Consider the following 27,760-nt stretch of genomic DNA (forward strand, 5'->3'; position numbering starts at 1 on the left):
TTCTATGCAGAGTTTCCTCCTGAACACAGTGCCTGATATCCTGCTGGGGGCTTGTAGCTCTCCCATTAATGTGTACTAAACACACACACACACTCACACACACACACACACACACAAATAGCTAGCTACTTTCCCCCTGTTTTGTAAAGAGCATATAAATTGCTTCTCAACCCAGTTTAATTTAAAGCATACAAATTCCACGAACTCTGGAGAGGTGGGACAATATGGAAATAGCACCCTCTACACTAGTAATCATTTTACTGGATGTCAAACACACATGTCTGTAGGTTTGTTAAAGAGGATGCATAGGCCTCCCTACATTTGAATACAACTGTCTCAAGCACTCTTAAAACTATACCTCTTGAAGTATTCTTGGACCGAGTATGAATCAATAAAGCTTTGAATGAACATGTAACAATTCATTTACTTAAAGTCAGTGCCTCCCAATCTGTTTTGGGAGTTCGTACTCCTTGGTTGAAGTGGGGCTTTGTCCCACTCATCAGGGTTAATGGGGTCGGTGCTTACCTTTGGAGCTTGCCTTCCACTAATGGGAACGGTGGCCAGGTGGGGACTCAGACGGCGCTGTTACAGGTTCTCTCGTGCTCACAGGGAAGGCATTCCGAAGCCAGGCTTCGCAGATGCGAGAACGTGCTGCCTTAAGTGGAGGCTGGACTTCTGATTTACACACCAGTTACCAATCAGGGAGTGATTGGAGGCTCCTTTGGGTAGCTAAGGCATGGCTCAGGCCAAGTGTGGATTCCCAAGTCCTCTGCTCAATAGCATTCATTCTGAGGGTCACCAGTCTATTGATCATACAGAGTCTTTTTTCTCTTTTTATCATCATTAGTAAACATGCTCATTGAATTGATATTCATTTTACTAGTCTTAATGTACACTATACGGCACCATTATTCAAAAATACCGTGTTTAGGGATAGTGCAGAGAGTCTGTGAAAACGTGGAATAGTTGTTCCCCTGCCTCCCCGCCCCCACCCAGCACTTTCATGACAAACTCCGCAGTCCTTGGGGCAGCTGACATTTCAGAGTAGCTCAAGGGTGGTTAGCTCAGAAAACAAACAAATAAACAACATATATCTGGGGATGCATGCCAGCTGTAGGAAGCGTGGCACCAGGGTAAGGGCATTCACCGGCGTGGGCTGAGTTCTGAGGGGCCCACTTATTTTCCCCAAGCCCAGACAAGGTGAACATGAGGTGTTTCTCCACTGCTAGTGTCCACCTGCCACACTCCCTTTTCCTAAGGAAGTAACTTGGGAGTGTAAAAATGTTTCATTGCTTTTGTCCGAAAGCATGTATCCCCAGAGCCTCTGATATTTGCAAGCCCCCCGGGGGTCAGCCTGTCTTAGAGTCAAGTTGCTTCACTAGCAGAATCAGCTGGTGACCACAGGAACATTGCAGGCGCAAGTTTGGGAAGTAAAATACACCTAGAAATGAGAATTGATTTTATTCTCCTTTTCCTTTTCTCTCCTTCCCACCATCCCTAGTATTACTTGGAGCTTTGCGTCAGCGAAAACAGAATTAACAATGACTTGAATTTTTTTTTTCTTTCTTTTCTGCTCTAGTATTACTAGAACCTTTGCATCGGGGAAAACAGAAAAGGTGATCTTTCAAGCACTCAAGGAGTTAGGTCTCCCCAGTGGAAAGGTATTCATTCATTTGTTTTATTTTATTGTTCAGTTATACTTGACATTCAATATTGTATTTCAGGTGGGTAGCATAGTGGTTAGACATGTATATACCTTACGAGGTGATCCCCCCAGTAAGTCCAGTACCCACCTGACACCATATGCAGTTATTACAACATTATTGACTCATTCCCTGTGTTATACTTTACATCCCGTGACTGTTCTGTAACTACCAGTTCTTCCGAATCTCTTCCCCTTTTCTACCTAGTCCCCCAACCGCCTTACATCTGGCAACCATTGGTTTGTGAATTTCTGTTTTTGTTTATTTCGTTTGTTAGATCCCACATGTAAGTGAAATGTTAGGGTATTTGTCTCTCTCTGACTTATTTTACTTAGCATAAGGTATTCATTTATTTAATACTGTGTTTCTAAAGCCATTTTTCTTATTTATTTTCTTATTTGTAATACACCAGATTGTATATATTAAGCCAACCTCAGGTTGAGAATTAGATTCAGTCACATAGAAGTACAGTCACTTTTCTCTTTATTTTCCCTCCTGGCTTTTGTTTTCTGGGCATTTCAACCTCAATGTGTTCAAATTCAGACAGTGTACTTCAGATGTTTTTGTCAACTTTATTAAGGAAAGGAAATGACTCTTTTGCGCAGTTTATGGAAGGCTTATTTTAGAAAAGGTCATCAGCATTGCCTCAACCCAGCACATGTCAGCATGAATAATTGACTAATAAATTCAGTTCTTCAAGACAAGACGGCTGGGTGGTATTTTATGAAGCACCTCTTCCCACACAAACCATTTGTGTTAATAGCCCTTCAGATTTAAAATAACCGAAATTAATTTATTGACTGCAAGACAGATTTAAGCCTGTTATTGCTTTAACAAATCCAATTGGAACTATAAATTTCAGCGTGATGAGTAAAATCTTTTAGGGTTGTCCTGAGCCCCTTTATGTAGTCTTGTGAACATTCACAACATAAGTAAGCGTAAGTAAACTTTGGGCTGGATTTATTCAGCATCCTTCAGGCCGGCACTTGTTTTGCTCCCTCAAGTAGAGAAGGAGGAAATGTTTCTTTGTGTGTGTGCGATGGGGTGTTTCCCAGAGCAGGCCTGGCTGTAGCCGAGGGTTGCCTACAGCGTGGCTGGCTGCGTGGTAACGGGAACACTCGTTTCCACGTGAACGTGTCCTGACAGACGGCCCGGCCGAGCTGGAGGTTGGCCTCTGGCTTCTGTCAGCAAGAGTCAGAGGTGGAGGCCCTGGGGTCCCAAGTGGTCATCTCTTTGCTTCGTGATCCTGTGGTTTTTTCCTTCCAAGGAGAAACTATGTTGCATGATTTATTCTTTATTCTTTACAGAATGACGAAATAGAGCCTGCAGCATTTACTTATGAAAAGTTTTATGAACTGACACAAAAGATTTGTCCTCGGACAGATATAGAGGATCTTTTTAAAAAAATGTAAGTTCCATTTATGAGAAAGTGTCCTATCAATATTATCCTTGTCCTTTTAGATTTTTTTTTAAAAAATTTTTGTCATAATATTGTATTATAGTATGTTGATAGCATCCAGGAATATCTAGTCAGGGTTATATTTTCACCCCTTAGATTATCTGTGTAAAAGTTCACTGATTTTTTGAGAAGCTTTTACATAAGTTAGTGGCAGCACCTGGAACTTTTTTTTTTTTTTCCCTTTGCATTGGCTTTACTAACTACCTACAATTTTAACCTGCTCCTTTAGGTATTAACCTGTTATGTGAACTAACTAGATTCAATTTGGAATGTTATTATGTTGTTGAAAAGTTCATTCATTCCAGTTACCTCAAATGGATGACTTACATGTTGTTTTTTAAGCAATGCCTTTTGATAATGCTAACGAAGAACTGCAGACTTTTCTGTGAGCTAGTGGAAGTGTTTCCTTTCCTTTGTTGTTGAGTTTTGTTCTTACAGTCTCTGGCCATTTTAAGAATGCACCACTACTTCAGGGTTAGACAATAAGTTTAGAATTATCATCAACAAATGTCAACATGTAAATCGTACCTACTGTAGCAAAAATACAAAAACTTACTTTTTCTAATAAATTTCTTTTCAGCAATGGAGACAAAACTGATTATTTAACGGTAGACCAATTAGTGAGCTTTCTAAATGAAGTAAGCTTTTTCATACATTAACTCCATATAGTCTGTGTGCAGTGGCTTGCTTCCTCCAGTGTCCTCCTTGCATGCCCGCATTATACGCCCTCATTCGCTTTGCTTTTGACCTGCTGATCTTTCCATTATGGCTTTACCAGGTGCAAAAATCAGCTGCTGCCCTTGTGTTCATGCACTTCCTACACGTTGGCTTTGCACACCGCTTTTTTGTCGGTTTCTTGCTGTGATGTGTAGCTCTGGTTCTGTGTGTGTGTGTGTGAATTTTTTATAATATATTTACTTAATTAAATGTGTCTATGTTTTTGCAAGATGATATTTAAGGTACTTATGGGGTTTTTTGCTTGTTTGTTTACCTATTGATCTCATTAAATAGAAAGAGAATGGATTGAATTTACCACTCTGTATAGTTGGATTCTCCATTGCTAACTTTTTAAAAATATTTTTGCATGGACTGGGCAGCTTTATTTTTGTCTTTTAATGGGTTGCATGTAAGAAAAATACGTAGATTCAAATAGAATATTTTGACGACAAGCACAATTATATTTCCTGGGTGAAAATATAGTACATATTAGTCATCTGGATTGCAGGTTAAATTTTTATTTTTATTTTTGTAACATTTTCAGAGCTAATTTTAGAACATGATTCACTTAACAACCAAAACTGGTTTGACAGAATTTGCTTAAGCAGAATAAAGTATTTTAGGACAAGTAAAGGTTGCAATTGTTATTCCAACTCAAATTAACTTTTTTTTCTTTACACGTACAAATGAAAGTGTTTTCTCTTCAGTGAAACCCACTGAAGCGCTCGCTAAATCCAAAAAAGGGAAATTCATGTTTTTCCCAACACTTTAATAACACTCTAAGTGAGAAATGGAGAGTGTATTTTTGTTTCAAAACAATTTATGTTAGCCATTATACCATAGAAAGAGAAAGCGTTAGAAGAGAGAGTATCATGCCAGACTTGAGGTATTGCCTCAAAATAGACAACAGGCAGACAAATCACACCTTTGCAAAGGGGCTTCAGCTCTTCTTTCCCTGCCAGGCTCAGTGACTTCCAGTCTGTAGGGTTGCACATTAGAAGGCACAGTTACCAGAGCCTAGAAGCACTGGTGCAGGAACGAGAGGCTACTCCATAGATCAGCACAGATGTCCACTTTCAAATAACCCTCTCCGTACACTACGATATTTACTTTACTTGAAAACAGTTGAAGTGTCCGCACTCCACTGGTTTTTGTTCATGTGAATACTGTGTTCATAATCTTTACCCAGATATTATCCACATTCTTGCACACCATTGCTCAGAAGTAAAACCGCCTTCCTTTGTTTCCTTTGCCCCTTTGTCCCTCCTCGGCCTTAAAAATGAAAACAAACTTATTGTTCTGTTTCCCTAAGCTTTTTCATGCACGTTGGGTGTTTGATCATCTTAAGTTTTGGTGAGATGGGCAGGAAGCTTGCTTTCTACTGAGAGGAAAGACACTTGAGTGGTGAGAACATCTACCATGTCATCAATTTGGCACCTTCCAACTGAAGACCTCTCAGTGGGCACTGGGGTGAAGCTAGCACCCAGCCAGCTATTAAAGTTTGCATTTCATTGTGCAGGTAAAGGAAAAAGTCTGATGTCTGAGGGAAAGGGCTGCATTCATGGGTTCTTAGTTCATGCCTTTCCTTTTGGGATTGTTTTTGTAGGCCTGCCCACTAATCACTCTTGTCATTCCCGAAGTCTAAGCACATAACATTTAACTTTTAAATGATCGCCCCTACTTTCTTGCTCTGCCATCCAAATTCTTTCTTAAATACTTATTATTTGGTAAACTTTTATCTATCATGATGACAGTGTCAGTAGCTCTCATTTACCATTTATATATCCTTCTGTTTGGCTTCTCATTAACAGTTGGGAAGCACCTTTAATTTGGGGGTGGGACTGATGGAATCAGTGTGATTTTGTATTGATTTAATTAGGACATGGAGACTGCCAGACAACCCAGGAAAGTGTACGGCCTTTATTTTTAATCAGTGTCTGCCCTGAATCTCTTCCTTTTCTATCCTAGTGACTCAACTGGAAGAACTAGACAAACATCTGAATGTCTTCTTGAAGAAACTTTGTCAGACTTAGGGAACATTCTGCCAGCTCTTTGCATTCTCTCTTTTGAGTCCTACTGTTGCCCATCTCATCTCTCCAAAATCAAAAGCATCCTTTAGGCAGAACACCTTCAAACCCCATAATGCAAGGAGACAGGGTTCACCCCAGAAGGGAACAGGCATTGGAATGTTAGGGTCAATGAATCCAAAAGCTTAGACCTAAACATTTTCAAAATGCCTTAGAGACAGTCTCAACAAGCTAGAATTTGACATGTGTATTAGAAGCCCCAGATCAAGCAATAAGACAAGAAAACATGAATGAGTCCCATGAACATGAAAGGACAAGGTCCTACTCTCACTGTTTGTTGATGATACTTGTGTCCCCTGAATATTACAAATTGTCAACTGCAAGACTCTTTGAATATGTAAGAGAGTTTAGAAAGGTAACCAGAGACATGATCAAGAAATTAAAAATCAATAGATATGTACATCAGCATTGACCAATTAGAATAGGGGAAAAGTTCCATTTTATTAGAAAAGCCATCCTGCCTCTCACCACCTTCCCGCTTGTAAGTCTTTTACTCTTTATATGAAATTTCCTGTTAATGTATTCATATGTATCTCCAGGAAACTGGGAGGAGAGGTGGAGACACAATCGGACATTTATTGCCTTGATCCTATAGGGGTTTGCACCTCCTTTTGCCTATCCATGCCATGCGACACGTACGAACTTGCCCCCCGCCAGTAGCTTTAGACCTGCTCCTTGTCTGCTTCTCAGTATCTCCTTGTTGATTGCTCCCCAAAGTGGGGTCCAGGGATGCAGCATAGGCATCCTCTGGGAGCTTGTTGGAAATGCAGAATCGTGGGTCCCACGCAGTCTGATCTGCATTTAACAAGATCCCCAGGTGATCTGTCTGCAGGTGAACTTTGTGAAGCACGGTACTAGTGAATTACCTGGATCCCCTGAATGCCTGGTGTGAACGGGAAGAATGTGAGAGCGGCATATACCTTCAGTTATTGGCCATAATGAGTTTTGTCATGGAAATCCACCACTCAGATCTAAAATGCGGCCACAGCTATGTTCCGTGTTCCCTTCCAGGAGACTGCGGGAAACTTGCTTTGCCTGTATTATGAGAAGAGCAAATGGGCAGCTGGGAGAGCTAGGGCAGCCCTTGTTACGGCTGCCGAATGAATACTGCTGTCTGATGTCACAGCCCTAATTAACATCTCCAGGCCCCCTTCGTTTCACCTCTCTTTCCCCTTCCTAATGAGAAGCTAAATTGATTTTCGTTTTACCTTCATCCTTTATTTGACTTTTTATGAAGATGGTAACAGCTGAGGGTCTGCAGAATTGAGAGATACATGGAGAGCGGGAGAAAAAGATCCAACTAAGGAAGAGAAGAAAGGGATCTTAGACCTGTGTAATAGTAAGGAGTTAGCTTTATTTTCCTGTTGCTGGTAGTCTTCCCCCTGCATTTTACATATCGTATCATCATTATAGGGCTAAACCTGATTTAAAAAATATTTTTCAGTTGAAAGAATGTAAGAAAGGACCCAGGATCTCTTTTCATTTATGCTATCTATATTCTTGAATGGGCAAAGAGAGGGGCGTTGCTATCTGTGGAAGTGGAGTTCTTGGGGTGCCGGGAGGAAAAGAATTTCCTCAGGTCCCCAGTTGAGGTTGGGGTTTCATGGAAAGCTTTAATGATGACGTAAAATTAAGGGAGTTCCCCTCCAAGTTCCCACCTCTGTCCCTCTCATCATGGAAGAAGTCCCATCTTGTCTCCAGCAAGGCCACTGCCCATGGTTTCTGCTTCATATTGAAGTACCGTCTAGGCTAGCATCCTGTGTGTGGAGTCCACGTGGCCCATGGCTGTTTCAGGCCACATGGCTATGGAGAGAGAGCATGCAGGGTGAGTGCAGGTCACGGAGCCAGAGAGAACAGGAAGAAGCAAGAGCCAGAGCGGGAGGGACGGAATGCTTCATCTGGGGATTTCATCTTCTCAAGATTTTGCCCGTTTCTGATGGGGTCCACCCGCTAGCCAGTCCGTTGTTCCCCAGGCTAGACTGACAGGCGAGTATCTTCCCTATGTCACCCTGACTTCACTGCGCATGTGCCCATCTCCTCCTGCTGCCCCAACCATTCAGTATCAGATGGGGGAAGGGAACGTGCTAATCCCTGCCGGGAACAGCGCTGTGTGAAACTGGAGCTTCCCGGTCAAGCTTCCCAGGTGACTATGCTTATACTGTCTGGCCTCCCCTTTGCCCTTTTTCTTTTATTAATATTAACTAGCTAATTATGATGGTAACAGTGTTATTCAGTCTTACAAGTAAACCTACCCTCGCCAATTTTTCCTTTATTTTCTTTGTATCTCTTTTGAATATCATTTACGTCAACATCTACATCTATCTGCCCCAAGGCTGCTTGGATGGAAGCCGCGGATGCCTTTTCTCAGTAGAGGAGCAAGGACTGTCCTGGAGCCACGCCCATTAATCCTCATTCACTTGGGCACGTTCGGTAACCCCTTTTTGGAAGCTGTTTAGAATCTGGTTTTACAAAGCTCTGGACACCATGGGGTGCATGTCCTGGATGTACTGCTTCCCTGAGCCCAGATGAGAAACTGATGGTCCATTCCTCAGAGCTGCGCACCATCTGTCTTGCTGTCCTTATGTCCGGGTGGAGCTCTTCTGCAACTTTATTCCTCTGAGGTCACCTGGAAATGAGCTTCCTCCTCTTGGTGGTTTTTTTTTTTTTTTTCATCTCAACGTCATAATTGTGTGACTCTAACACAAGTCTTAGCATTTGTTTCCTTATCTTTGGATTATCCAGATTGCACTGTTCTTCCTTTTGGAAATGTGAAAATTTTAGTGAAAGCAAAATATTATGTTATCTGGTGGAGCAGTTGCAAAAACAAATGCAGTTTCCTGTTGTCTGTTCCCAGTGCTGATTCCCTGTGAATGTAGAATAGAGGATTATGGTCCATCCACCGTAGGCCTCGGTTTCCCTGGCTGTTGCTTCTGATAGGCAGGTGTTCTAGTGAATGTCATACTGTGAGACAGAGTTTTAAAGAAGTTTAATTGGGAAGACATTGCAAACATTTAACATTTTTCTATCCTTGTAGGACTTCTATCCTTGTGATAGGTACTTTTCTAAAAATGATATTCAAATATATTCAAATCTGTACATATTTACATATTAGAACAGTGCTTAGATTGTAGCCCATCAGAATCTTCTGGAAGGCTTGTTAAAAAACAGATTCAGAGGTTCCTCCCCAGAGGATCAGATTTGGTGGGGCTGGGCGGGGCCCCAGAATTAACACTTCTAACAAGCTCCCGGGAGAGGGTGATGCCATTGTTGCCATTCACAGATCCCATTATTGGTCACACCATTTGGAATACACACACATGTGTATGTAAACAGCACATAATATGTCTGGAGTCCCTCTCATCTCTTCTCTGCCCTTTAGCTGAATCTTTTCTTCCTCTCACTATTTTAATTCATATGGATTTACCCCATCATCTCCATTAGTCCAGAATATTTACCAATGAGCAGATCTTTAAATCAAAAGACTTAATTTTAGTAAGGAAGAGAAATACAGTGGCCAGCCATGCACATAACTGCAGTGAGGTCTCAAAAGGACCTTTTATCCCATACCCACCTTCTTTCGTGATGTGATTTACAGAGACGGATGGGAGAAGGAATGTGCCTAGAAAGTTTTTTGTTGGTTGGTTGGTTGGCTTTTTAAACAATGTATTCTCACCAGAGGGGTGGTGCTTGTCATTCCCTGGACTAGTGATCTCTGGACTTGCATGAGAGCATCCATTTCCCACACCAGGGGTCGCATGCCTGCACTGCCTGGCAACCCACGGTCCACCTCACAGTTTCTCTGCATAGCCCATAACGTTTGTTCTTCGTGGTCTCAAGGCCTGTGATTAATATAACAGTTTCTGCTCTAGCACATGCATGGATGTGAGCTGTTGTGAGCGTAATTTCTTAGATGACAGCAGAAGCATGCTTCATTGGGATACATTGACAAAAGGAATACTGATTCCTTTTGAGTGAATACTCTACTCGGTGGGGAGGTGGGAAGACCAGATCAGGCTAGGCCACAAGTGCTTTAGGGAATTACATCAAAAGTTCTTTTGGCCAAAGGCATTCATTCTGTGTAACCCCCTCTTCAAATTATTATTTCAAAATAAATGGGGAAGGGAAATCCATATGAACTTTTAACAATGGTTTCTTAAATACATTTTCAGTTGTGTTTTTCCAAAGTCTGTGCATATATTTGGGTAAAGAGTTGTTGCCAAAGTCCTACCTATTGACCAGATTTTGCTCACATCTGCTTATCTGCCATTATTCCATTAAAGTTTGCTTTATTTATTTATTTGGTGGATGACCAGGGTTGCGGTGTTTGGTCCTCTAATCCACAGTGAACAATAAAGAAATTTAATGGGCCCACTGCCTCCAAGTATATACAGACACACACACACACACACACACACACACACACACAGAGGATTGTAGCTGAGTCAGTTAGTAATTGAAACTTGTTTCATCGTTGCTGTGAAGTTAGAGTGATAGGCTGCAGGGATAGCATTGCTCCTGATGACTCACGCACTACCGTGAGCATCTATGTGCTGATTGGAAAGGCAGGAAAGCACCACCCTTCTAAGTACCGTAATCATGCACATGCACTCTGCCCAGAGAATGTCCTCGGGGCAAACTGAGTTAGACTTTCTGAACTACTGACATTTAAGTCCAGATTTTTATATTGTTTACAGTTTGTGAATATTCTTGTGCTGATTAATTTTCATCATCATGAAGAGTGGTTCATTTTGATAAATATTTACTCAAGAAAACAAAGTTTTCAGAGTGCCCAAGAAATCTTTTATTGATGTAGAAAGCTATAAGGGACATGAAACGATGTTTGTCTGTCTTAGGGGATTTTATTATTGTTTTTGTTTTGGCATTTAAAGTAGTATATTATAACGATTTGGGGATTTTTTTTTTTTTTTTGCTTTCATATTTTTTCTTTTCTTTAAAAAATTTTTGACTTTACTTTTTTATAGACGTTCATGCCAAATGTCTTACCTGTGGGATGGGAACAAGAAGACAGTACAGTTGACATACACACCATACTTCGTATCCTTCACTTTTTGAAGGAAAAACAAAGTATATTCTGTATTCTTCCTCTCTAGCTCAGTGAGGGAACCAACCAAGTACATCCAAATTTGGAGTTTTTTGAAGTATATTGTAGGAAGAAAGACAGGAAGACAGTGAAATCCTATCTTTGTAACTATAAATATGATATTATAAATATATCTTGTTTTAGATGTTACATAGTTGAGTAGTGTGTAACACCATGGAGCGAGAAATGTCAACCTAAATGGAGTTATTTTCTCATCATAGCATCAGCGAGACCCTCGACTCAATGAAATTTTATTCCCATTTTATGATGCTAAAAGGGCAATGCAGATCATTGAGATGTATGAGCCCGATGAAGACTTGAAGAAAAAAGGTAATAAAAGTGAAAAAAAGTTTTTTTTATTAGAAAAAGGGCAAGAATATATGTAACTTTTAAAGTTCTTAGATGTTTAGTTAAAAATCTTTTTAAATGCCTTGGAACTCTCTAGAGCCAAGGATTGGTAACTGGCTGACTTTTTTTCTATAAGTTGTATAAATTTTATCTTTCATTAAAATTTCTCCATGCTGCATGAGTTAAAAGGTTGTCATTGTATTATTAAAGACATTATAGTGATATTCTGCCATGTTCTTTCTTATATTTTATAATGCTTATATTGTGTAATACTTAACATGTAAAAATGCCAAATACAATCGTATCAATCTTTGAAAGGAATTCCATTTCCTATAGAAATTCACACCTTCTTTTTCTCTTTTCATACATTATTTGATGAACCTTCTCACCCATCATTTCGCCTCTGTTATGGAAGATAATTAAACTTAATATGAAATTAAATAGTCAGGAATCAATTTAGCAAATTGTAGGGGTTTATGAACATTTGTCCCTTTCAATAAATTTTTGAAAACAATGTGTTGCCTATTCCAAAATTTGACAGAGGAAAGGCTTGAGTTTAAGATTGTCCCGTAACAGTGGAAAACACCTACAAATGATGGGAGGGATGATGCTAATGTAACTGGACAGGGCGATACCTGAACTAATGCCTGTGGCCTGGTCTCCCTGGAGAGAGAAAAGGGATCTAGGTTCAAGTCCTGTCTGTCCCAAGTGCCCATGAGTATCATGGCTGCAGTTTCCTCCTCTTTAGAACAGGCGTTCTTTTTATTTTGTATCTCGGTGAATGAGGCTAAAAGGTTTGTATAGTCTCTGCACCTACATAGAACCCATTTATACCGTGCCTGGCCCACCATGAAGCGTGATCTCACCTGTGATATTTTTCCAAATCCAATAGAATTTTTCCTTGATTGTAGTCCTGTATTTACACTCTGCTAGAGCCCCCAAATACCTATTTTCAGCAAACAGCTTCATTACTTACCTCTTATCAATATTCTGAGTATCATAATTTATTCTACATTGCATGTGATGGAGAGCGGCTCCATAGAAAATTGAGCACTTTTCAGTATTTGATTTGATTTTGTTGCTACCCTGTCACTGTGTGACCTTGAGCAAGGAACTGTATTCCTGGACCTCAGTTTCCCTGCTTGGAAGATAGTGGGGTTCATGCAGCCATTTGAATAGTTTTTATCTCCCTACCTTCATTCCTTAAAGTTGAGAAAGGGTTGCCTTGGTACCAAAGCACTGTGCTAGAAGCTGGTGATTCAAAACTGAATGAGGCAGTTGTGGTCTGGTGAAGAAGAAAGACTCGGCAGTCGTGACAGATGTTATGGTAGAAGTCGATCGTTGATTATTTCTAAAGTCCTTCCAGGACCTAAACATCTATGAGATTATCATGGACACTTCCAAAAAGCACCGGTGATGGAAATTTTAAAGTCTGTCATGATCAAGTATGGGTAAGACTGTGATGCAAAAGGCATTCTTAATAAATTTTTGGTGGGAGCCTAAATTGGTACAAACCACCATCTTGATGAATATTTTGGCAATAGTTAGTGCAGTGGAAAATGGACCTCCCCGCAGCTCAGCCTGTCCACGTCCATGTAGGTGTCCTGAGAACTTCTCTTCTGTTTCCCAACTCTGGTGTCAGAGTGGCCCAAGTCCGGTCCTCAGATCTCTGCTCCCTTTACACCCACTCCCCAGAAGAGCTCGTCCAGACAGAGGACTTCAGGTTTCTTCTACACACATGACTTTCTGATTAAATTCTCCACTCCTAATCTCTACAGACCTGTAGTAGAACTCTCCATGTGCATGTTGAATGGGCATTTCAAATGTAAATGTCCATCACGATCTGGTTCTCTTCCCCCATAGACCTGTTCCTTTCCCAGCCTAGAAATTGGTACTGATATTCACCCAGCTCTTCAAGCCAAAACTCTTGAAATTATCCTCAACCTGTTTTGTTCTTTCATATTACCTCTGATACATCAGTACAATCTACAAGATCTGTGTGCAAAATAAATTCTAAATAAATTATTTCTCATTATCTCCACCTTTACCAGACTTTCCGAGCATACATCATCTCTCCCTGGACAATGCCAGTTGACTTCTAATTAGTCTTCTCCTTTCTACTCAGTGCCCTACAATTTATATCCTACACAGAGTAAACCTTCACACACCAGATCTGATCATGTTATTCCATTCTTCAAAACCCTCTGAAGGCTTTCCAGTACACTTAGAATAAAATCCAAAGTGCTAAGGGAAGACTGAAGTCCAACTGTCGTAGCCTTTGGCTGCCTCTCCAGCCTCATTTCCATCCACTTTGCCCTTTGGCATACACTCCTACCCAAGTCTTTGCACTTGCTGAGCCTTCTGCCTGGGATGGGGCTCCCCCAGGTGTGCATGTGGCTTGCTCCTCATGCAGAAACTTGACCTCCTCAGCACGGCTCTTTTTGGCCACAGTGTCTTGGTCATTCTTGATCACTTTATCCCCTGCTTTATATTTCCTTCTAGCACTTTCTTGGCACTGTACTATACTTATATTTATTTGTTAATATATTTGTTCTCTTGCCCATACTATATGAGTTTCATGAAGGAGGGGCTTGTCTATTTCAGTATCACTTCTAATATCCCAATGCGTCAAAAAGTTCTTGCTCTTAGAATAAATACGTGTGCCCAGGAGGTAGAGGTACACATTTTTATTGCAGTATTTTTAATTATAATTAGAAATGACCTAAATATTCATCAACAGAATAATGGACAATAAATTGTGGTGTATTTATATATGGACTGCTATACATTTCTGGGCATACTATACATTATTCAGTGAAAAATAAATGAACAAGATCTACTTATATTAACTGGACAACTCAAGAAAATTTAGAGTGAAGCAAGCAAGTTGCAAATGCAAAGAGTGGGATATCTTTCATATAAATTCTAAAATATTTAAGATTACCGAATGTTTGGATAAATGCCCATGTGGTAAAGTTTCAAAACTATTTGGGGCATGTTAAAACAAAAACTAGGATAGTGGTTGTCTGCATTAGAGTAGAGAGATGAAATTGAAAGGAGTTGAGGGTGGGGCACGCAGGGTACCACCAAGGCATCTATAACCATTTATTCCTTTAAAAAATGTCAAGCAAATAAGGTCAAATATTATGATCTGACAAAGCTCTGGTGGAAGTCCATGGCTATTTATTATGCTATCATCTGTCCATGTCCATAAGCTTGAAATCACTGTATAACTTGCAAATGCGTAAATAAAAACAAACAGCTGAAGCTGCCAATGGTTGATAGGATAGAAGATGCCGAAATGATTGCCTCTCCTCTAGGTAGCATGGGTCCTGTCCCCATGTCAGAAAGGCGTGGCTGGAAGGAGCAGTGGCTCTTGGGGCCACATTTCTGACAACTGCATACTCTTCTCATTAGTCCCATACCCTGCCTCTTAGATAAAATGGGAAAATTGAATTGTTTAGATCCAGAGAAGCCACTAACCCCTTCTCCAATATGGTGAGAAGAATAGTGCCTTGTAGTTGACTACACTCTAGTTTTTTAAGAGCGCCTTTTGTATATATTCTCATTTCCCATTCCTGATGGTCCTGGAAAGCAGGTGTTGCCAGCACTTCCCCCCACTTGACAGAAGAGGAAGCTGAGACACAGGGCATAAGCAGTGGAGTGGCAGAGGTGGAACAAGACCAAGGTCCCCTTGACCCCGGGTCACCACAGCTCAGGGTGCTGTGCTGCTGAACTCAGGGAACTGTATGCTGTGCCATCATGGGCATGAATGCAGAATGCTACCTCTTTGTGGAGTGCATTAGGTTACTTACAATGTGCAACTATGTTATTTTGTTCAAATTCCGAATAATGAAGGTTTTTGAAAAATAAACTGTGAAAAAGTTTTTGCTCCTCCTGTTCAATCTGCTTCCACTTCCAAGAATAAGACATGGAGATGTGTATCTAACAAAGCCACGAGTCTACTAAGATCTTCTTTTTTTTTCCCTAGGGCTTATATCGAGTGATGGATTTTGCAGATATCTGATGTCAGATGAAAACGCCCCAGTCTTCCTAGATCGTTTAGAACTTTACCAAGAAATGGACCATCCTCTGGCTCACTACTTCATCAGTTCTTCCCACAACACCTATCTCACTGGCCGACAGTTTGGCGGGAAGTCTTCAGTAGAAATGTACAAACAGGTTCTGCTGGCTGGGTGCAGGTCAGAAACTCAAGATGGCTATTGGATTTGTTTGTATATGATGCCTTTTTACTTTTCTCTAAAGCAATGGAAGTAATACTCAAAGTGAAATGGACACTGGTCCTTCTCTTAAAGGGATTGTGGTAGTCATTCAGCCCCGAAAAAGGGAGGACAGTATCTGTTCCACGCGGTCTAGAGTCCTTCTGTGGGTCAAAAGATATTTTCTACTTTAAATTTAAAATATTCTGTAAAAATTACCCCCCAAAATGCATATTTTAGGAAGTCATGCTGTATCCTGTTGGTCACAGTCACTTGCAAATTTAACTTGAATGTTTAAAGTTCTAAAATTTAATTCTCTGAGAATAAAAAGGATTGAAAATTGTTTTTCTCTTACAGAAATTGGCAAATATTTGAGGCTTAAAATATGACAAAAATGTTGAAAGTGAAAAATAAGAAATTAAGATTCTTTTCTTGGTTATCAATAACTGATACCGTATTTTCCTAACCTGTACTTTTTGAGTATGGAAATATTTTTCCATTATCCTCACCCAAGGACACTTTTCCATTTTTTGTTCAGGTAGAGTGGGAGGGAGAGAGAGAGAGAGAGAGAGACATCGACATTGAAAGGGACACATCGAGTGGCTGCCACCCGCACGACCAACCAGGGCCAGGGACAAACTGCAACCGAGGTATGCACCCCTAGCGGGAACCGAACCTGAGTCTCTCTGGACCACAGGCTGATGCTCTAACCACTGAGCAAAACCGGCCAGGGCTGAGTATGGAAATATTTTAAAAGAAATGAACAACATTATTTTTATCTCTGAATATTTGAGTATGAACTGCTGAAATAATGAGAACATTTGTCTTATGGCCAAAGTAACATAATCCCACCTAACAAAATTTAAACATTATTCTTTAACATCATCAAGGTGTGGCCCATATTCACATTTTCTCAGTTATCCCCAAATTGTCTTTTTTATTCATTTACTTTTGTTATAGATGTTTCTCTTTGTTCCCGCACTGACACTCTCCTCCAGATCCCAGATCCCACCCCTACACCCCCAGCATTGTTAGCTATGTCCACTGGTTATGCATATATGCAAAGAAGTTTCTTGGTTTATCTCACCCTCACCCCCACCCCCTCATCTGAGGTTTGTCACTCTGATCCCTACTTTTGTGTCTCTGGGTCTGTTTTGTTCATCAGCTTATTTTTTTCTTTATATTCCACAAATAAGTGAGATCATGTGACATTTGCCTTTCTCTGATTGGCTTATTTCGCTTAGCATAATATTCTCCAGGTCCCTCCATGTCATCTCAAAGGATAAGAGATCTTCTTTCTTACAGCTGCATAGTATTTCATTGTATATATGTACCACAGATTTTTACCCACTTGTCTATTGATGGGCACTTGGGCTGTTTCCAGAGCTTATCAATTGTAAATAGTGCTGCTATGAATTTAGGAGTACATATATTCTTTCTGATTGGTGTTTCAGGCTTCTTAGGGTATATTCCTAGAAGTGGGATCACTGGGTCAAATGGCACTTCAATTTTTAATTTTTTGAGGAAACACCAGATCATTTTCCATAGTGGCTGTCTGCATTCCCACCAGCAGTGTACTAGAGTCCCCGTTTCTCCACACCTTCGCCAGCACTTGTTGTTTGATGATTTGTTGATGGCAGCCATTCTGGCAGGTGTGAGGTGATACCTCATAGTCATTCTGTGTTCACCTTTCTGATGATTAGTGATGTTGAGCATTTTTTCATATGTCTCTTGGCATTTTCTATGTCCTGTTTGGAGAGGTTAGGTCCTCTGCCCATTTTTTAATTGGATTCTTTGTCTTTCTTTTATTGAGTTATGTGAGTACTCCATATATTTTGGAAATTAACACCTCATCTGATGTATCATTGGCAATTATGCTTTCCCATATAGTGGGTTCCCTTTCCATTTTGATGATTGTTTATTTTGCTGTACAGAAGCTTTTTAGTTTTATATAGTTCCATTTATTAATTTTTTCTTTGTTTCTCTTGCCTTACACATTGTATCAATGAAAATTCTGCTGCATGTGATGTCTGAAATTTTGTTGCCTACATTTTCTTCTAGGATTTTTATGGGTTTATGAGTCACATTTAAGCCTTTTATCCATTTTGAGTTTACTCTTGTATATGGTATAAGTTGGTGGTCTAGTTTCATTTTTTTTTGCATGTAGCTGTCCAGTTTTTCCAACACCATTTAGTAAAAAGGCTGTCTTTACTCCATTGTATGCTCTTGCCCCCTTTGTCAAATATTAATTGAGCACATAATGTCTTGGGTCAATTTTCGGGTTCTCTCTTCTGTTCCATTGATCTATCTGCCTGTTCTTGTGCCAGTACCAGCCTGTTTTGTTTACTGTGGCTTTGTAGTATAATCTGATATCCAGTATTGTTATCCCTCCTATTTTGTTCTCCTTTTTCAAGATTTCTGTAGCTATTCAGGCTCTCTTTTGGTTCCATATAAACTTTTGGAGTATTTGGTCTAGTTCTATGAAATATGTCATTGGTATTTTAATGGCGATTGTATTGAATCTATAGATTGTTTTGGGGAGAATGGACATTTTAATGATGTCAGTTCTTCTAATCCATGAACAAGGTATATGCTTCCACTTTTTGTATCTTTCTCTATTTTTTTTCAATGTCCTATAGTTTTTAATTTCTTCCTTGATCTCCTTGGTAACCCATTCATTGTTTAATGGCATACTATTTAGCCTCCATGTGTTCGAATGTTTTTGAGTGTCTTTATTGTAATTGATTTCTAGGTTCATGCCACTGTGATCTGAGAAGATGCTTCATATAATTTCAATCTTCTTGAGTATGTAGAGACATAGTTTGTGTCCTAACATATGGTCTATCATTGATAATGTCCCATCTGTACTTGAGAAGAATATGAATTCTGCAGTTTTTGGGTGTAATTCTCTATAGATATCTATTGAATCCATTTGACCTAGTGTATCATTTAGAGTCTATGTTTCCTTGTTAATTTTTTGTCTAGAGGATCTATCCAGTGATGTCAGCAGGGTGTTGAAGTTCCCTGTCTGATTGTATTGCTGTTGATTTCTCCTTTGAAGTCCTTTAGAAGATTTTTAGTGTTTTTTGGTTCTCCTATATTAGGTGCATATATGTTTACCAAAGTTATATCCTTCTTTTGGATAACTCCTTTTAATATTATGTAGTGGACTTCTTTGTCTCTAGTTATGGCCTTTATTCTGAAGTCTATTTTATCAGATATATGCTACCCCAGCTTTTTTTTTTCCTTTCCATTTGCTTGAAAAATTGTTTCCATTCCTTCACTTTCAACTTATGCGAGTCTTTTGTTGTGAGGTGGATCTCTTATAAACAAAAAATATATGAGTCATGCTTTCTTATCTATTTAGCTACTCTGGGTCTTTTGATTGCAGCATTTAATCCTTTCACATTTGATGTTATTATTGATATGTACTTATTTATTGCCACTTTTGTTTAATATGGTTACGTTTCTCTTCCTATTTTCTGCTTATTACAGCAGTCCTTTTAACATTACTTGCAGTGCTGGTTTGGTGCTAACCAGCACCCTTAGCCCCTTTTGTCTGGGAAACTCTTTATTTCATCTTCTATTTTGAATGATAGCCTTGCTGGATAGAGTAGTGTTAGATTCAGATCCTTGTTTTTCATTACCTTGATTACTTCTTACCATTTCCTTCTGGCCTATAGTGTTTCTACTGAGAAGTCAACTGATAGCCTTGTGAGGGTTCCTTTGTATTTTTTCCTTTTGCTTATCTCCTGTTGCCTTTAGGATTCTCTCTTTGACTTTAATTTTTGGCATTTTAATTATTATGTGTCTTAGTGTGGGCCTGTTTGGGTTCTTCTTCCTTGGGGCTCTCTGTGCTTCTTGAACTTGTATGCCTTTTTCCTTCACCAATTTAGGGAAGTTTTCTGTCACTATTTCTCAAATATATTATTTAACCCTTGCTCATTTTCTTTTTCTGGAACCCCTATGATGCAGATGTTGTTACATTTCATATTATCCCACAGTTCTCTTAAGCTGTCTTCCTATTTTTTCATTGTTTTTTCTTTTTTTGGTTCTCTGATTGGGTGATTTTTCTACCCTGTCTTATAATTCACTGATCCAGTCCTCAGTTTCCTCTACATTACTGATTATTCCTTCTAATGTGTTCTTTATTTCTACTATGTCATTCTTCATTTCTTCTTGGTGGTTTTTCATTTCCAATTGGTCGTTTTTCAATGTTTCTATATCTTTACTCATACTGTGGAGCTCTTTATTCATACTGTGGAGCTTCCTCATGATCATTACTCTGAACTCTACCTCTGATATCTTGCTTAATTCCCTTTCATTTATCTCTTTCCCTGTAGAATTCTCTTGCTTTTTCATTTGGGATATGTTTCTTTGTTTCTTCATTTTGGCTGTCTCAGTGAGTTTTGGAGCCTGCCAAATTTTTCCTGTGGGTGTTGGTGTTCCGCTGGTTGTGGCTCCCTCTAGTGGGTTTGGATGAGTGTGGGAGGATTCATGTGAAATACCATTGTCAACTCTTACTTTCCTGGGAAGATTTGCATTCCAAGCAAAGGTTCAGTTATCCTCTAACTTTTGCCTTCAGGTTATTAGTCTCAGTTACTTGATGAGCCTAGTTTTGTAGCCCTCAGCTAAATGAAAAATCCCTCAAGTGTAAGAGGATTTCCAGCGTGGGTGGGGCACTTGCTTGCTGGCAGACTCTAGCTGTTAATGAGTTTCAATTTGCATTTCTCTGGCCTGGCCGAGTGGTGCTAAATTCCTGAGGGAGAGCCGATTGCTTCTCCCTGGTGCCCTGGGAAGGGGCTCTGTGAGTAATATGGCTACTGTCCTATGAGGGAGTGATTCAGCATAAAATTCCTGGTGTCCTCCATCCTAGCTCTCTCCTCTGAGCTCAACTTTCTTTACACAGTTCCAGTTCAGTCTGCCCTCCCTTTGCCAGGGCCCAAGGTGAGTGGCTGTAGATTATTTGGTGTTCTTTTAACCCCTGCCTTCTCAGCGGGAAATTGCTCACAGCTAAACAGCCCTCAGCTGCTGTTCATAGATTCCCAGTCTGCCCTCTCACACCTCTACAGTTCCTACAAGGCTCTATTTGGTGTCCTCTTTTCAACCCTGATTATACAGGTTTTCTCCAGCTGCTTTTCAGTTGTTTTTTCCTGATGATTTGTATTTATTTTAGTTACAATTCCAGTTTGGTCCTGGTAGATAGTGTTTGTAACTTCCATTCACTCTGCTGCCATTTTCTTTCTGCTCTGCCCTTGTATTGCCAGTCAGTGCATCAGCCCTTTCCCTGTCCAGGAGGCCAGATGTGGGCAGCAGCTAGCCCCCAAAGACCCCCAAACTGTCTTTTACAGTAGCTTTGTCACAACTAGAATTTCATACAGAACCACACTGGTTGTTCTCTCTCTGAAACATCTTTTAATCTCTGACAGTCCCTTTTTTATAACACCAAACTGATAAAGAAAATACTGTAATGTGATTTTACCTTTCATACTCCATGAAGTGATCATGTGACTTGATTCATTCCGTTTTCTACTTCTATGAGAAAACTTATTTTGGTGCCTTTTAATTTTTACACACACTATTTTATTGGAAGAGTCTAATATTGTAATTTCACTGTGTTCTTAGATGTGTAGAACTTGACTGTTGGGACGGAAAAGGTGAAGACCAAGAACCGATAATAACTCATGGAAAAGCAATGTGTACAGATATCCTTTTCAAGGTGAGTTTTCAAATTACATAGCCATAGCCTTTCTGTTTCTTGTGGAAATAAGTGGTGTGGGAAAATCAAATTATTTGTTTTTTCAAGTATTTTGCCTTTACATTCCTTTCTTCTAGTTTTGAGGAGAAATAAGAAAAAATGTTTTCTCCGCCTTGTGTCTTCCTTATGCTACTTTGCCTGCTTAAATGCTGGTGGTGCTATAGGATGAGGTTTCTCTGGCAGTCTCCCTGGTTCTACTTACTTTAAAAAGTCTGATTTTATTTATTTTTCTTTTCTTTTCTTACTTTGCAATATTCCTGAAGGACTTCAAAGTGGCATAAAAAGATAAATGTCAAGTGGACATTCAAGGTCACAGACATTTCACCTAGGAAGAATCTTTAAGCAAAAATACCTAAAGGAGCACCTTGGACATAAAGGTGCTCAATTAAATATTCCAAGATGATCTAACCTTGCTCTGGTTGTAGAAGCATTGGTTTGCAGCCATGCTTTCTACAGCTAAGCAGAAAGTGAGGCCGGCCGTCTCTTAGGAGAGATGGTGATGGGAGCATGCTCACATGTTCAACTAATTCAAAAGTAGTTTCAAGTGACCAAGCTCTCAGTTCAGAGGGGCATCCAGAGCACCTCCCTGTACATGCTGCTTCACTACCACCCCCCCCCCCCTTCACCAGGCCAGTAAGCAACAAGGGATATTGTAAATGTCACATCATTTCATGAGAGTCTTCATCAAATTCAAGAAATGTATCCAAAAACTGGTTCCCAGATGCAGCGAAAAGTCAATAAAGGCTTCCAGCAGTCCTTAGGTTATTACCAACACATCTCCCCACAAGGCAGGAAGAGCAGAATAGCGGCCTGTTGTGAAAATCACTGTGCCAGCCAGAAGGTGACCTCTGAACCTGTCAAGGCGGATTATTGAGCAAGGAACTAGCCTGCCATGTAGGTGAACTGTCTTCGGTGAATAGCACCATAATTTTGGAGAAGGAAAAGATAGCTTGGAAAACATTATCATTATCCACATTAACTGTGCCTGGGTCTGTCTGCAGGGAATTCACCCTGTGGATGAATCAAGGTAAAGAGGTTCTCCTGATCTAAATTGCCAGAATTGATTTTCTGAAAAGTTCAAATTAATAGTCTCTGATGGGTTTCAGGTGCCTTAATTTTTTTTTTCTCTCTTCTCTCTGATTAACACTCTTTTATTTTTAAAGGATGTTATTCAAGCCATCAAGGAAACTGCATTTGTCACATCTGAATTTCCTGTAATTCTCTCCTTTGAAAATCACTGCAGGTATAATGATTCATCTACTCCAAGTCTCTAAGGGTTATTTCCTAATTCCTATCCCCACTCCTGCTCCACATCTTTTTAAGTATGCGAATAATTTGTTTGGTCTTATGTAACACATAGTCTAATGCAAAAAAAAAAAAAAAGACAAAAAGAAAGAAAGAAAACCCCAATCCACTACTGCTCCCCACCTCCAAAAAAACAAAAACAAAGTCATCTTACTGTGTTTTAGAGGTGCTTTCTCTAAACAAAAAGGCAGCTATCAGGACACCTTGCCCAAAGTTACATTGAGTTGGAAGACTTGGCAATATATTTGAAATCAGACTTCTTGAACTTGAAAGGCATTTTTAAGTTCTGTTTTTTCAGCTCTTAGTGTGGGGGCAGAATCTACTCCTTTTTTAAAAGACACTCTTTAGAGTTTGTGGTATGTAACAGTACATCTTACATGAACACCAAGAAGACAGTCATGCATTTTGTAGAGTGGAAGTTTTAAATCGCCTGGGAATGGGTGTTTCTTCTTAGACTTACTGGATGTTTGAATTTACAAGTGCCCATTCTTTCTTTCCAGCAAATATCAACAGTACAAGATGTCCAAATATTGCGAAGATCTATTTGGGGACCTCCTGTTGAAACAAGCTCTTGAATCCCATCCAGTATGTATTTTTAGCGAGCCATATTTCTAACGTGAATGGAATTGTTTTGAAATTCATCTCTAAGGGGTCAAGTAGTACTAGGGAACTAATGCTAAAGATCTTCATATTTATTGAAATTTGTTGGTGCAGAATGCTTTTATCCTGCTTCAGAGAGATGTGTGGAGAGAGACGTAAACACTAGGTTTGATTAAATTCAGAAGATCTTGGGGTCTTTTGGTTTCTGAGATCTCTGTCTTAAAATTTCATAAAGTGCCCCCTGACCAGAGTCTAAGCTCAGCAATCATTCCCAACTTCAGTGGCATGTTAGGACCACCGGGGGAACTGTGAGAAATACCTTTGCAGGTCCCCACTCGGGATTCTGATTTAATGGATCCAAGGTCAGGCCTGAACATGGTGCTTTTGAAAAGCTCGTCAGGTGACTCAGATGTGCACCCAGGGTTCAACACCCACGGGAGCCTGTGGAAAGTTCACAGATTGAAGTCATAGGAGTGTGAAGTTCAAGTTCTCACCTCCAAAATAAATACTTGGCAATGTTTTATGTACATTTTTTTAGTTTTTTCTTTTTTCTTTATTGATTTAGAGAGAGAGAGAAACATTGATGAGAGAGAACATCGATTGGCCGCCTCCTGCATGCCCCCAACGGGGGATTTGGCCCACACCCTGGGCATGTGTCCTAACCGGGAATTGAACCAGTGACCTCCTGGTGCACGGGCCGATGCTCACCCACTGAGTCACACCGGCTGGGCAAGCTTCATTTTTATAACTGCTAATTTCTTTATCAAGCAAAAGATTATTAACCTGTGGACCATTGATAGGTTTTGCAGGGTCTGTGAACTCAGTGTAATTGCATGCAATTGTTTTATATAAACATTCCAGACAGTTCATCACATTTTACAAGCTCTGTAACCCCAAGTGGTTAAGATCCACTGTCACAGGTCTTAGGAGTAGCAAGACAGCCAACGGAATTCAAGTATAAAACAAGGAGCAGGAGTAAATTTTTACCCCCTGTTGACAAGCAGCAGATGGGCCCGGTTGGGTAGCTTGAGGTGGCAGCAGAACATCACAATGACTGACATGAAGGGAGGTGTTGTGTTACCTGGGAACACATCGTGTGGTTGAACAATGAGTTTTTTTCAGAAATCATCTGTGGGAACGGAAAAGAACCTAGGAGACGAGGATAATTGCACCCTTACACCCACTCCGATTCTCTTTCGTTCACTGACACCATAGTGCACGTGCAGGAATCACTGCCTGTTTCTCTGCATACTGGCCTGACTTTCAGCTTCTGCAGCTTTCCCCGGGGGAGAGCCCTCCACACTGAAGCCTGTTCTGCCCACGGGTGAAAGACGGCCACAAGTGCCAGAGGATTAACACCCACCCCTTGCTCCCTCACTCTTCAGGAAGGATGACTTGGAGCACATGTTCCCCGGTGTCCCCCAGGGTTCCCCAGCGGGATTCTTCTCCAGTCGCCCAGAGTGATAACTTGCCTGATAACACACCCTTGATTGGCTGTCCGTCTTCATTTTATCACTTTCCTGCCCCTCTGGAGTTTCCTGGGGCAGCCTCCCAAATAAACTACCGGTTCATTAATCCTCATCTCAGACTGATTGGAAGGAACCCAAACTGAGAAACATCCCTGATTCTTATCTCTCTTATTTTTCTTGTTTCACCTAGGCCCTCTGTTTATTTTATTTTATTTTTTGGTTGGGCTAAGGTGCTTGCTGTTGGGGAAATACCAGTGTATTCTTTGTGAAGTGATGTACACGTACGTGAAAGGTGCTATGAGAAGCATAGGTAATGTAAACGGGAGTAAAACCTGCTCCCTGGACTAAAGAGCTCTCAGTCACGGGGTGGGGGAGTTAGGACACAGCACACAAATGTAAAAACATAACTAAAATGGCCTATGATGCGTTGAATTTTTATTGGAGATACGCAAGTTCAAGAGAGAGTGCCAGGGAGTGGACTCATTCACAACAGGCTTCCCAAAGGAAGCAGTGTTTCAGCAAGATGCCTCATTTGAGGCAAAACAGACATAGGAATGCATAGTGCCTTGCATGTTATAAGTAGTATAAACATCAGTTTTGAAAATGAGTGGATGCCTGGAAGGGGTGGATGGGTTGGTGGGTGGGTGGGTACACAGATGGATGGATGGGGAATGGGGAATGGGGAATGGATGACTGGATGGGGCACAGTTCTATGGATTAGAGGTAATAGAAGAAAGGGACACTTCCTTTGCAGACAGAAATCCAAGCAAATGAAACCACAGTAGAGGTCGGATTTCAGCAATTAAGACCACTCCCTTGTTTCCCTATTTGAACCCACAGCCCATACTCCTAGTGTTGAGGTTGGATCAGACTGAACAGACAGGCTTACAGTGCAGCCCAACCCTTGGGGAGATCAGGGGAGACTCTTATGGTGGGAAAGCCACTGCTGACCAGAGCTGGCACAATGATTCTTTGTACTTGACCAGATATTTGAAAGGGGCAGAACCCGAGGTTGGACAGGAGCTCTGTCCCAACACCACCCCAGGTGGGACCCGGCTCCACTGGGCCAGCGGGAACAGCTCTGCTTACTGGAGGCTGCATGGATGTCAAGTTACCAGATAGTCTAGGGCACACTTGGATATGGTGGGCTAATTCGGGCTGTGAAAGGAAATCATAAGACTGTGCTGACTGCCATCTGGTGGACATGGGTGGTATGATTCACAGGCCTCTGGGTTCATTCTAGGCTGGAAAGGAGAAGGGAGAAGCACCACCTGCCGTTAATCCAGCCTTTTCTGTTTCCCTGTAGCTCGAACCAGGCAGGCCCTTGCCATCCCCCAATGACCTCAAAAGGAAAATACTCATCAAAAATAAACGACTGAAACCTGAGGTTGAACAAAGTAAGTCAAATACTTGTGTCTGTGATGGAAGCATACATACAATGTGTGTTTCAACAGTTCAGCTTCTAGAATGCAGTCGTTTTAAAACCACTGATTTGGGGGAGAAAGGAGTACAGTGGTGTTATTACATGTACTTTTCCGAGCAAAGCTGCCACATTTCCACTTGCGTTTAGTTTCTGCATCAGTTCATTTCTACCGTGAGGAAAGCACATTCACATAACAGAATTGGGCGGGGCCCAAGGGGAAGAGAGAAGACCGTGGAAGAGGCATGTTAGAATGTATCAGAAGATAAGGAACTAGCATTTTCTCATCTTATATGAAAACTCCCTTGCACTTTGCTTACTTGACATATACATATCTAGGGATCTTAGGTAAATGTGAAAGTGTGAATGTGTGTGTGTGTGTGTGCATCAGAGAGGTTGAGAGAGGAATTGTTTTCTATAGATATTTCCCCCTGTATTTTCCTAAAACATTTTCTTTCAGCAGTTCTCTTGCTTCAATAAATTAGTAGCATGAAATATTGTATGATTGCTTTGTGTTTTTCCCTAGGTATTCTTAAGTTAAAATTTTAATTATATTAATGATAGTTTACTTTTATTATACATGCAATGATGCCATTGGAAAATAAAGACAACAAACAAGTATAAGAAACTAATAAAATAGCACTAAATTATATATTTTACACATAAATACATGTACTAGAGACACATACACACATGCATGTTTAGACATACATGCATTTTAACAAAACTGGGATCACATTAAATGTACTAGTTTTTTGGCCTGGCCGGTGTGGCTCAGTGGTTGAGCGTCAACCCCTGCACCAGGAGGTCACTGGTTCAATTCCCAGTCGGGGCACATGCCCAGGTTGTAGGCCCAATCCCCAGTGGGGGCATGCAGGAGGCGGCCAATCGATGTTCTCTCTCATCGATGTTTCTATCTCTCTTTCCTTCTTCGTTCCTCTCTCTCTAAAATCAATAAAGAAAAAAAAATTATTTTTTTAAATAACGATAATAATCATGCCTGAATGTTCATTTTGTACATTTGTGCAACCTTATCAATTGATACAATTAGAGTTGGTTGGTCAAAGCATGCACACATGTTATACTGTGATATATCTTGTTATACTGTCTTTCAGAAAAGTTGTACCAATTACACCCACTATAATATACCAGCCTGCCTGTTTCCCAGAACTATTCTTAATGCTGACTGTTGGCTATTTTTACAGTATGTGTGCCCCAAAATAGAAGAAAATTATCCCTTGATTTTTTATTTATATGTCTTTGATAACTAGTTTCTTTATTATTATTTATGATTTTCTCTTCTTCCATTTAAAAAATTATTTTATTTGTCTTTCACTGATGTCGAGCAGTTTTTATATATTGGGATTATAACTCTGGTTATAGCAGTTGCAAATACTTTCTCCTGAACTTTTGTCAGTCTTCAGTATGCATGATTCTTTTCTGTCACTTCACCTGAATATTCCTCCAATTATGGGCTTTTGTTATCAAGACTTAAAATAAAGCCTTCCCAGTGACTGAGCCCCCTCTCAAACCTCTGACCAGAGATGTTTCAGTAGTTTCTCATCCTGTGTAG

General features: G+C 40.3%; 1 protein-coding gene across 1 annotated transcript in view; it reads left to right on the forward strand.

Moving 5' to 3' along the window:
- PLCB4 (phospholipase C beta 4) overlaps window positions 1-27,760 on the forward strand; it is a 304,315-nt gene that overhangs the window by 200,738 nt on the left and 75,817 nt on the right. The window contains exons 9-17 of the mRNA XM_036245264.1: window positions 1,580-1,661; window positions 3,011-3,111; window positions 3,743-3,800; window positions 11,289-11,397; window positions 15,407-15,617; window positions 21,261-21,354; window positions 22,557-22,636; window positions 23,199-23,283; window positions 26,074-26,164. Coding sequence (XP_036101157.1) covers window positions 1,580-1,661; window positions 3,011-3,111; window positions 3,743-3,800; window positions 11,289-11,397; window positions 15,407-15,617; window positions 21,261-21,354; window positions 22,557-22,636; window positions 23,199-23,283; window positions 26,074-26,164 — 911 coding nt within the window. The remainder of the gene's footprint in view (window positions 1-1,579; window positions 1,662-3,010; window positions 3,112-3,742; window positions 3,801-11,288; window positions 11,398-15,406; window positions 15,618-21,260; window positions 21,355-22,556; window positions 22,637-23,198; window positions 23,284-26,073; window positions 26,165-27,760) is intronic.

This window comes from Molossus molossus, unplaced genomic scaffold, assembly GCF_014108415.1.
Source record: "Molossus molossus isolate mMolMol1 unplaced genomic scaffold, mMolMol1.p scaffold_m16_p_6, whole genome shotgun sequence".
Lineage (NCBI taxonomy): Eukaryota > Metazoa > Chordata > Mammalia > Chiroptera > Molossidae > Molossus > Molossus molossus.